The sequence below is a fragment of the Agelaius tricolor genome, unplaced genomic scaffold (assembly GCF_023055355.1).
Source record: "Agelaius tricolor isolate 1412-34295 unplaced genomic scaffold, bAgeTri1.0.p SCAF_11, whole genome shotgun sequence".
Taxonomy (NCBI): Eukaryota; Metazoa; Chordata; class Aves; order Passeriformes; family Icteridae; genus Agelaius; species Agelaius tricolor.
The window spans coordinates 25,443,858-25,455,229 of NW_027269271.1; the positions used below are offsets into that span (position 1 = coordinate 25,443,858).

Below are 11,372 nucleotides of genomic sequence, written 5' to 3' on the forward strand. Positions count from 1 at the left end.
CTGTAGCTCTTGATGCACTCTGGAGACATCAGGAAAAAGCAGGTTGATATGCCCCTTTCCTGGCATCAAAAGATGCTTAAATGGCTAAATTAAATTACTTGTCCTTTTGGTTTACTGCCTGAGCAATGAGAAAAAAATAGAATTCACTTTGAATTAATTAATCACGTGCCCTCATTTTGTATAAGGACAAGTAGGTTCTGGCTAGAAATAGTTCCTCTCCTCTGCAATTTATTCCTGATCATTTCTGTTGTGAAGCTGCCCTGCTTTTCAGATTCTACTATTTTAAAAGATCCTGTTTATCTTCACCAGCTCTGCTATGAGCTGTCCTCTTGGAGTGATTGGGCCAAGCTGAGTTACACTCCAGCAGCCCCCTAAAGCAGTCACATAGGTCCCAGGTGGGGGCAGCTGGTGCTTGATGTGCTGCAGGAAGTGTGCAGAGTCCCTTTGGTTTTAGCTGTATTCATAGGCTGAGCAGGATTGCACACAGCAGGTTCTAACAAGAAACAGCATTTATGTTTGTCACTTATTAGTTCAAGCCTCCAAGCACAGACAGTACTCAATCAATTCCCATCCACACATTCATCTCATCCATTTGCAGTGGCAGGACAAAAGCAGAGAAAGAGCCCAAAATCCCCAATTGCACAAGGACCTTCCTGAAAGAAAATTTTCAAGCATTAAGCTTCAGTGTAATTAGTTTTCAAGGGTACATCTGTTTCCAAGCCTCACAATATCTCTGGTTCAGCCAAGTGAACAGGAACTGAATCAAAAAGCTTTGTTCTTTCATACTTTACACATCAAAAGATGTTACCTTCCTTTCTGTTACCCTCTGTTTGTCCCCAGCAACAGTAATGCATTTTGAGAACAGCAAGCAAGGTGTGAGCAGCCTGGACTTGCAGCCCCTCAGCAGTGTGGGCAGCAGGCTCCTGAGCACCACGTCCTGCCTTGCCTCTGGATGCCATTTTCCCAGGTTGTGGGCATGATGCAGGAATTGCACCTGGCCAAATGGCCTTGCCTTTGGCTCTCTGGAGGGCAGAATCTCAACTGGAGCTTCAAAGATATAAAACTTTTCCACAATTTGGCTCAAAGCTCTCATTGACTGTGGCAATGTATCTGCCTGTGGGATGATAGCAGCTATTCTGGGTCAGTACTGAAAAATGCAGGGGGAAAAGAGTCACTGAAATCAACTGGGGGTTACTTATTTATTCAAATCATAGAACAAAACCATTTCTTGGAATTGTTCCCCAAAGATTATAATGGGGAAAATAGTATATAGATATAGATATAGATATATATATATATATATATATATATATATATATATATATATATATATATTACCTTAAGTTGCAACTTGTAACTGTACAATATCTAAAGCAAAATCATCCTTTATTTGAAAAGGCTGAAAGCTTTAAATTCTTGCCTAAAAGGTACAGGTACTGCCTAAGAAAATACTCTCTGACCCTAGGCTTTAGTTTGACACACATATCAGGATGGCATTACATTAGGAAAGAAAGGTCATAGAGAATTAGAACCAGTCACTAGAGATCACCTATCTCCTGTCATTTATAGAACTATATTAACTAGCTGTTGATTTGTGTTGCAGTTTAAACCATCAGTGGATCAGCACTGTCACTACAGTGTGATAGTGTGATCTGGAAATATCCATACCCTGCTGTGGGAGCAATAAACAGAACAGTCAGCAAACATCACACTTGGGCTGCAGTACACAGAAAACAGAAATTATCAAGCCAAGTACACTGCAGAGATGTTTTGGTTAAGAGTTAAAGGGTGTGGGAAGTTTTCACTGTTTGCTGTAACAAATCCTGTGCTGCTCCCGCAGAAACCTTCACTTGTATTGAATTTGTTCACATATTCTGTGGCTTTTGTAACCATGTCAGTCCCTGGCATCTTCTGATATCAACCCCTGAGTTCTGAGGAACATATAAAACTCACAAAACTCAGCAGAAAAGAATTTAGAATAAGCTCAGGCTTTCAAAAATATCTAAAGTTTTTTACTTCAAATGGTACATAATCTCTCTGAGGGCCACTGTCTGTTCATGAATACCACAGCATGTGAGCTGCCAGTCTGAGGCAGGTTTGGGTCCCTGTGACAGCTGATGTCACTCTATCTCAGCCTCCCTGACAAGTAAGATATTTTGTATTGCCTTTGTGTCAGCTGCAGAACAAATAAGTAAAACAATGCTGTGCAGAAAACATTTCACTTAAAGAGGCACAGAAAATAACTTCTCTGAAGGGCTGATTGCAGTGTTGACAATGTCACAGCTTCTTATTTTCTCTTCAGCCGTTATTGATAACACTTGTGCTGACGTGGCTGTCACATGTGTCTGCCATAATAGTCCAGAAATATTATCAGAGTAGCATTCAAAGGCCAGTTTCCCATCTTAGTGTTTCTTGGCTTGTAAAGAATTGATAAGTCCTTGCCCTGCTAAATATCATTTGGAGAATAATCAGTTTGGGCCCCGACTGACATTGTGTGTCCTGCAATGAGTCAGTAGCTGCTCAGTGGCTTGTCCTCCTGCCCTGAACTAAAGACAAAATCCAGGTTTCCTTCTCAGGAGTTTGCAGAAAAGGTTGTTGCAAAGCAACAGGAGTTTTCTGGGCAGGAAGCTCTATAGGAACATGGCGTGCTTCCAGTGGCAGGAGAGCTGGAAGGAAACCAACCCACTTCTTTTCAGTGGTTTTGGTGAAAATGAAATGTGCACAGCAGGCTATTATTGAGACAGTCAAAAGAGGACTGTCAGAATAAGGACATGTTATGTCTAACATAAACTCAGGTTAATCTCATTTTTAAGATGTGAAATTACATCACAGCCAAACAACAACATTTTTCTTTGGTGGCTTTATTGCCCCAGCTCTGTATGGAATGGCTCTCTGTGAGCTGGAAAGGACTCAGTAAAGTGCACTAGAATCCTGTGGGTGACAACTGCTATATAAACATGTGGGGTTTTTTCCATCTTCTTTCTTTCTTCTTTTTTATCAGTTGCTAAGAAAAACTCTCCAGGGTACGTTTAAAGCACTGTTTTTCAGTTTTGCATAGACAGAATGAGAACTTACAGAGTACTCCCACCACACTCATGGATTCGAGCACATGAATGCATTGCAATTATGCTGTTCACAAATCTCCATCTGAAATCACCACTCCAAAGTGGCCTAAATTTTATAATTTCATAGCATACAAATGTCTGATTAGTTGATTAGGATAAAAAGATTACAAAAATTTTTAAAAAAATGTTACAGAACCATATTATGGTATTACAAACAAGACTGAAAAAAACGAAGTGTATACATCTGTAAGAAGTATAAAACACATTCGGAACAAATGGTAATTTGCAACTAATATTAAGGGTTGAAGGCAATAACAACAAATAAGAAATATGTGATATAGTCTAAAATTAGTGTAATTACTGGTTATTGTGCTTGCTTCAAGTATGGATACGGTAAAATGAAAGAACTGGGAGGTTACAGATCTGGCAAATGAAATCAGGCATAAAAAAATTTGGCACAGATTTGATCCTTATAGTCTAAAGATTCATGGGAAAATTTGTTTTTTGTGGATTCTGGGCCATATTGTTGATACAGAATCTTGAAAATGAGAGCATGGTACCAGTGTTTAGTACTGAAATATGTGCGAGGGACTTTGGACAATCCTGAATCTTAGACTGTGGATGTCTGGATCAGGGGTGTCATTATGGGTGCACACAAATGGCATAATGTCAGGATCTGAATTGAACCCCTGGGTGTTACCCCAGCACAGATTACTGCAATAATGATACAACCACATTTATTGCTTATTTCCTGACCTGTTTCTTGCTGTGCCATGACTCCTTTTCCTTCCTCTCTCTTCTTGCTTCACCCCCCACAAAAAAGCCAACCCTGAGCAGAACTGTGTTGCTCTGAGGTTTAGTGGAGGAGATGCTGGGAAGCATAAGGGAAGGAGGAATTCTTCCCTCTCCACCTACCAAAGGAGAAGAAAAGCTATTTGAGAGTTCTTCTGTCTCACATGATAAAGTGAAAAATTGCCAACAGAGTGAATTTCTTTCTGTACTGAACAAAAAGTTTGTCCTATAACAAGGAACACTACTATTTTTGTTTCTTGGTGTGATGATGACACAAAATCTCCCAGACCATCCCTCTGGGCGGGTGTGTACAGCCACAAGAACTCCCTTCACACACACATTGCAGAGAGGAGTTGTTACCAATGGCTGAACAAAAGGTCAGCAAGCTGCAAAACTGCTTTTATTACAATGTAGCACATAAACAGAACAACTAGAATGATTCTCTTTTTCCACAAAATCATGTGGCTTCTTTACCCAACAGCATCTTTTGTCCAGGATTAATCCAAATTATACTTAATGACACATGATGTGGTGCGAGTATTTAATCTCAGTTCAAAACCAGCCCTCCACTGGTGATCTTTTCACAACTGCAGGAAGCATCCTGCAGAGAATGCTTTCATCATTTACAGCCATTTACATTCACATGTCTATTTAATTAATTAGGGTTGGCTCCTTCTGAAGTATATTGCTGCTTTATTAATGGTTGTATGCTTAGATCAATGCAAAGAAATGAAAGGGAAAGCAGACAGTGGTTTAGGAGCTGTGAAGCTGAGATAATTTTTTTTCTTAGAAAACCCACTGATCCTGGAGAGATCAACAGGTTCTTCCATATTTCTGCTATAATCACATATCTATCACTCTTTCTTTATGACCTCAGAGGCTTTGAAAAAAGTTTTCCTACAGGAGAACATAAAATTTAGCCTCATTTAACATCAGTTTAAAAAAAAAAAAGAGCAAGAAGATATTGGTCTTTTGGTATTACCTCCATAATATCAGAGCAAGATGGTTATAAACCAAGATTAGCAGGAAAATTTTCACCTCTAAAGATTTTGATTATGTCTCCTGAACAGAATCTTGAGGCTGAGAATAGACTGCTATTCATAGAGTGAATGCTACAAACTGCATTAAGCACATATAATTTGAAATACACTGAAATGAGACTGGCTGACTTTTTTTTGGATGCTTTGTCACTTTGGAGGGAAAAGAGTCATATAGGTGAGGGCATTAGCTATCTAAATGCATCTGTCATCAATATTTGTGCAAAAAAGATATAGGTGTGCCCAGAGCAGGCAGCAAACTGTTCAGAGACAGCCTGAAAATACAAGAGCCTTGCTTAATTTGGGTTTTACCTTTTCAACTAGTGGTGCAAAATTGGATGACACTTCATAAACGCATCTTACACACTTCACAGCTTTTATGAAAATGGTTTGCTTTATGTTATTTAAGCTCTGCAGGTCTGTGAGTTCTCGAGTGCTATGAAAAAACCTCCCCACAACATGCACTTTATGTATGGCTTTAATTATCCCCAGTGAGTGTTACTCTACTGAGGACGTTCTCTGGTGCCTGTTTGCTGTGTTGATTGGAAGTTCCTGGCAGGATCACTGACAGTCATTGGTCCTGCTGGAAGAAAACTGCTCTAGTGCTTGGGCTGAGGATCTGAACAAGGCACTCTGTGGCAGTGAGCATTACAGGGCTTAAAATACCACCCAATTCTCAGTGCCTTGACCCACCTGTAATTGCCTATTCCAGAACACACAGATTCCAAACTGTTTTATTACTACTGTTAACACTCCACAGAAGTAGCATTTACTTACCTTTCCCAAGTGAAACAAATGTCCAGAATAGTGCCTAGCAAAAAAATCAGGTAAAGAGTGTTCCTCTAAGAGCTTCACCTTTTTGAACTGCCAAAAAATAATAACTGTTAACAGAAAAATTACTCTGATTTGTTTCCACCGCTATTTGTTTTTTTCCAGGCTGCACCAGAGCCACACCAGTGTGCAGTTTTCATACACTGCCATCTGTTGTTACAGGGTGCCTGTGTCACTGCTGTGCTGTGCAGCTTGGGTTTCTGTTCCAGCAGCAAACATCCTTCCCAAGAACTCTGTTAAACTGGAAGAATTCCTTTAATTCATGCATGCAGCGAGATTCCAACAACTCTGCTTTCACTTGGGGCCACAGCCAAAGTAATGTTGCTTTTAATCCCACTTCACTTATTTCAATTGTGAAGTTTGTATCTTTATTTAGTCCAGAGCCAGAGGATTCAGGTTCTGAGCAGTAAACTTACAGCAAAACATACATTCCACAACCGTCACATATATTTACACACACCAAAATTACAAAGGATCCTGTCAGTGTACGAATACATTTACAGACACTGCCCTGCTTATTTAAACAGCTGTTTCAGAATCTGTATGTTTAGCCACAGTTTGCATATATATGGGTTATGGATTTGAGTCCAGGATCTGATGAGTTACCACCTTATTCCCTAAATCTGAACTAGAGGAAATAGAACATAATGTTCCAGAAGCTAGCAGGAAGGTAAAATGATTTGTGTGTGATCAAATAAGGGGCAATTGTGTGTTGGGAGAGCAGCCTGAAGCACTCAGGCACATATGATAGGCAGATACACACTCACAAAGCAGTTGGCAACTGGAGGAATTAAGGGAGCTGGGAATTGGCCTAGACCTACAGAATTACAGATGAATATCCATTACTTAGAGCAGCTCATGCAAGGGTGCAGCTATCAAAGCTCTGAAAATGCTTGTGAGAGATGCAACAGTTCAGACTGCCCAAGCTGAGATTGCCTGCAGTTGGGATTTTTGTGTGTTAGAACAGATAGAGCACAAACCTGGATACTGAAGTGTTGGACACAAAAGAAACCCTTTGTGCTTGAAACCATGCAGGAAAAACTCCCAAAAGATCACAAGTTTTTCACTTCCTTAAAAAGAAGGAAAGGATCAAAGCAAAACACACTCAAGAACTTGTGTGTTCAAAACCATAGAAATGCACAGAATGCATAGAAATACAGCAGAGATATTAATTTGTTGTATCCATATAAATACAATTTTATTTGCATATCCAAATACAGGATATTTATTTAAATGAAAACTGTACGCTCACAATTTAAATAACAAGTTCACTTGCCATTTAAAAACCAGTCTTAATAACTGCAACTGCCAGTTTTACTCCCCAAATGTTAGAGAACTTGCAGCTTCTTTCTGCTCTTTATGCAATTGTTTTGCCCTGTTTTTCAGATCCTCTGCCTTGGCATCGTTCTTCTCAACGCCATCTCCCAGTTTGTACATGCGGCTGGCGTTGGCACAAGCCCACACGTGCCCCAGCTCACAGCCCTTCAGCGAGTACTTCAAGGCACTGCTCATGTCCTTGGGGACCCCAGGTGCTCCCTGCAGGTATATCACACTCAGGTTGAAGCAGCTGGGAGCAAAATTGCTATCACAGGCTTTTGTGTAATAGTCTCTAGCAGCAACAGGGTCAGGCTGATCACTGTTGGCTCTCCCGTCCTGGGCCAGCAGCCCAGCACTGTGACATGCATTTGCTGACTTCTTCCCATTTTTCTCACATGACTTGATGAAGGATTTGTAGGCAGCTTTCAAATCTGGGCTGAGTCCACCTGTCAGTCAAGACATTACTGTGAGGACATGTTAAAGCAGCTGGGAGCTTTCTGCTTTGCAGGATGCTTCCCACTGGAAATATGGCATCCATCACTTCCCACTGGAAATATGGCATCCATCACTTTAGATAATACAGTCAACATTTAGGACTTCAGAGACACTACTGTTGTCTCAGTGACAAACATTCTGCTAATGTCTTTGACTTAGAAAACTGTCCTCCACTCACCAGTAAGCACAACAGCACCGGTATCCAAAAAATAACCCTGACCCACAAAACACTCTTCCAATCACTACATCCATGGATTTAGTATCTTATAAATATTATTATATCTTACAAATATTATTTTGCCAGTATACACCGAGATTGTAACTAGTTTTGAACTACAGTAATAATATTATTCCTTACTGGTACCTTCATTTGGAAGATCTCTGACTAATTTAAGCGCTTTCCATTACTGTGCCAGCAAATACATTTTGAACAGCCTTGGGGACTACTGAGGTATGCATATTACTAGTCTGTGAGTTTCCTTCTTTCTTACTTTCTTTCTTCTGTCTGACTAGAAGAAATGTTGTGAACTGAATATGCAGCAACACTGAGCACTGACTGTACATACCTGTTAAACAATTGTAATTATAAAAAAATAATACATAGCTAACATAAAGCTGATTTTTCAGAAGGAAGCAATTTTAGGTTTTCCATCCTCCTCCAACTTTTATGGGGTGACCATGAAAGGGGCGGGAGAGGTAGCAGCTCCTTCAAGGTCAGGAGCACAGGCAGATGTGAGGGTGGCCAGGAACCGGAGCAGGTTGCCCGGGGAGGCGGTGGAGTCACCTGCGGCCCGAGCCCCAGAACCCCCCTGCGCACCTTTGCCGAGGGCCTGGTAGGCCCCCAGTTTGTAGCAGCTCTCGCTGTGCCCGTGCACCTCGCAGTTGTCGCGCAGCACCCGCGCCGCCGCCACGAAGTCTTTCCTGACGGCGTCCAGGTAATCGGCGAAGCGCTGGCAGCCTGCAAGGCACGGCACAAAGCTGAGCCTCCCGCCGGCCCCGCGGCAGCGGGCGGGAGCGGCGGCAGGACCTTACCGTCCGGGTCCTTCTCCTTGAAGCACTGGTAGCTGTACTCCACGTGCAGGTTCTCCAGGTACGCCCGCACCTCCTCCTCGTCCGCGAAGTTGATGAAGCCGGCCATGGCCGCGCTGGGTCACGGCGCGATCGCCGCGGCGCCTCCGGTGAGCGCCGAGCGCTCGATTCGGCGCCGCCCCTTCCCCGTCCGCCTGCTCCGACTGCCCGTACCCGCACCCGGCCCCGCCTGCACCCGCCCCTTCCCCGCCCCACAGGGCCGCACTTTCCCCGCCCGCTGCGACCGCCCGGACCGGCTCCGTACCCGGCCCCGCCTCCGGCCGCTCGTTCTCCGCCCTCTTCTCCTGCCCGTGCCGTGGCCGCTCCTCCGGTCACTCCCCCCACGTCTGTTCCCCGGCCTCTCTTCGCGTCCCTTCCCTTACAGCTCCTCTCATTACTTCTGTGCGCTCCCGGGGTCATCGGGAACTCTGAGGGTTCAGCAGTTTTAAGCGATAACACACTGTTAGAACTTTACTTTCAGAGTTTTGCGCCACCAGATGCGTATTCCCGAGGTCTGATTCAGCACAACCCAGAGACTGAGACATGACAGTACGTTAATTGCGCTCTGCATGGCCTAGGAGCAGCGCTGCTTTCCCTATTCCTCTGTCTGCCTCCTGCACACTTTTGTCTGGATTAACAGCTCGATAATTTCCAAATCCGTTTTAGAACAGAGGTGCTGCTGTGAGAGACTGCTCCCAGGCCCCACTCCTTTCTGTGGTACCACAAAAGCTCTCACAGGTACTTTTTGAGGTACTGGAACCTGAACTGAGCAGGCAATGCTGGGGCACTGGGAGCACCCAGAAACGGGTAAGCACTCAACACACAACGAACCCTGGTTCTCCTGGATGTGAGAATCCCCCTGCCACGGGCAGGGACACCTTCCACTATCCCAGGTTGCCCAAAGCCCCATCCAACCTGGCCTTGAACACTTCCAGGGATGGGCACCCACCACATTATGGATTAATTTAACCCAAATGTGATAATGGAATACTTACAGAAAACATGGCACACTATCCAATTCCAGCAGTTCTGAACACAAACTGATTTTTTTGTGAGTAAAGTAGCACATTAGAAATCTGTGTGATGAATTGCTTAAAATCAATCCGAGCTTGAGTTAAAATAAATTTTAAAGAATATTTGCAATATTTGCAAATGCTTTGTCCCAAATTATTCAAGTAGAATAATGCCAGCTTGTCGAGTTTTTGGGATAAATAAAGCTCAGTTAAATCCTGCACAGTCTCCCATAGGAAGAAGCCTTGTCCTTTACTAAAGGCTAGAGCTAATTTTGACCAACCATCACCAGCTGGACTGGCAGCAAACCCTGCCAGGTACATAGCTGAAACACCAGTTACACCTTCTAAAGTATTTCCTTAAAACTTTTTAGACTGTTAAAAATTTGGTTTGACGTTAAAACACATTTTCCATATGCAGCTAAAGTCTTGTTTTCAATACATACTGACCAAAACCCCCTGCTATGTGTGTGAGACTGCAGGAAGAAGACACACATTGCTTGGCCAGTGCTGGCTGCAATCTGAGAATGTTTGTGTGAACCTCCATTCTGGATGGGGCCATTAGAAGGTGAACTGCTTTTGTACCAGCAATACTGTTTCTCTGGAAATCCAGCTTTGAAAACATTTCAGTTTGCACAGGCTCAGTAGAAATTCCTTGAGTTTATTAGTTTAAGTCCTTGAAGAGTCTGCTCTTGCTGGGATTTTGTCTTTGCAGCTCCTTGAGCCTGTGCCAACTCAACCATATGGCTGCTCCATACCAGGAGTGGATTCCTGAGTACAGGAAGGCAGGCTAAGAACAGGCACTGGGAGCAGGGGGTCAGGCTGTCACTGAAAGTTTTCACTGCCTGAGCCCAGTTCCTATCATAAATTCGGAAAACAAGACATCTGGTGATAGGTCAGAGTGAATCAGTTAATTTAAAAGCCATTGAAAGAACAGTCTGGAAGCTTGCAAAGACATTACGGAGTGGAAGAAACACGTAATGGACTAAGAATAATAGTATGAGCTGCTTCCTTATCTAAGCTAATATCTGTGTCCATAATTATATAAGTTGTTTCTTCTAAGCAGATTAGGTTTTTAAGTGGTTAAATTCAGAACACGAAGATTCTTAACTCTGTGCTTGTCAGATCCTGAGCATGTAATTTATTTTCTCTACATCAGCAGTCTAATCTAAAGAATTGGAATTATAACTGACCTTTGTTATGCAGTCCTTAAACTGGTAAAACTGTGTTTTATAGTATGTATAGAATCTTTTGCCATCTGGTAAAGAAAGAAACATAAATAATTTTAGCAATTGTTCCTTAATATTTATTTGTCTTGCTGGTTTGCAAACAACAGTTATCTAAAGCTTCTGCATGTAGAATCAGCAATTCTTTTACATAAAATTCTATATTCTAATTCATTTTATTCATTATTAATTCAAATAATTATTCATTATTTATTACAAATACAAGGGTATTTGTATCACTCTTTACTTTCTCTCCTGAAACAAGAAATAACTGTATTCTCTTGACCAACAGTACATTGTACATATTGTTTGGGAGACAGGTTTTCTTCACTACTCCTGTTATCTGAAACCTGAAATTACTTTGTACGGAATGGTTTATGCTTACAGCAAAGCTTCCCCCCCCAAAGCAGGCGGCAGAACCTATTGTACTGGTGCACGTTATTATTCAGATTACCAGAATAAACCAGTTTGTGCAGGAAACACTTGAACTGCAGAGGCTTGAGAGCACGAAGCGTGAGGCTGACGCCAGTT

At 42.4% G+C, this 11,372-nt stretch overlaps 2 protein-coding genes across 4 annotated transcripts in view; one reads left to right on the plus strand and one right to left on the minus strand.

Annotated features, from left to right (window-relative positions):
- SHISAL2A (shisa like 2A) overlaps window positions 1–11,321 on the plus strand; it is a 51,540-nt gene extending 40,219 nt beyond the window's left edge. For 2 of the 3 annotated variants that reach the window (XR_011680651.1, XR_011680649.1), the window contains one exon: window positions 7,112–11,321. The gene's annotated coding sequence lies outside the window, so the exon portion shown is untranslated. Of the gene's footprint in view, window positions 1–3,258; window positions 3,344–7,111 lie in introns of all 3 variants that reach the window. The other variant, XR_011680650.1, reaches the window with a different exon arrangement.
- COA7 (cytochrome c oxidase assembly factor 7) lies at window positions 6,898–8,709 on the minus strand. The gene is made up of 3 exons (XM_071436745.1): window positions 8,570–8,709; window positions 8,355–8,495; window positions 6,898–7,488 (listed from the first exon to the last, which is right to left on the minus strand). Exons 1-3 carry the CDS (start codon window positions 8,673–8,675, stop codon window positions 7,040–7,042), a joined length of 696 nt encoding a protein of 231 aa, XP_071292846.1. The 5' UTR covers window positions 8,676–8,709; the 3' UTR covers window positions 6,898–7,039.
- Window positions 11,322–11,372: the final 51 nt, after the last annotated feature.

Excerpts from the sequence above, each read along its gene's own strand:
- COA7 (XM_071436745.1), bottom strand. The coding sequence starts at position 8,675 with ATGGCCGGCTTCATCAACTTCGCGGACGAGGAGGAGGTGCGGGCGTAC. Across the intron at positions 8,496-8,569 it reads CAAGGAGAAGGACCCGGACG|GCTGCCAGCGCTTCGCCGAT; the intron begins GTAAGGTCCTGC and ends CGTGCCTTGCAG. Across the intron at positions 7,489-8,354 it reads CTACCAGGCCCTCGGCAAAG|GTGGACTCAGCCCAGATTTG; the intron begins GTGCGCAGGGGG and ends CTTGACTGACAG.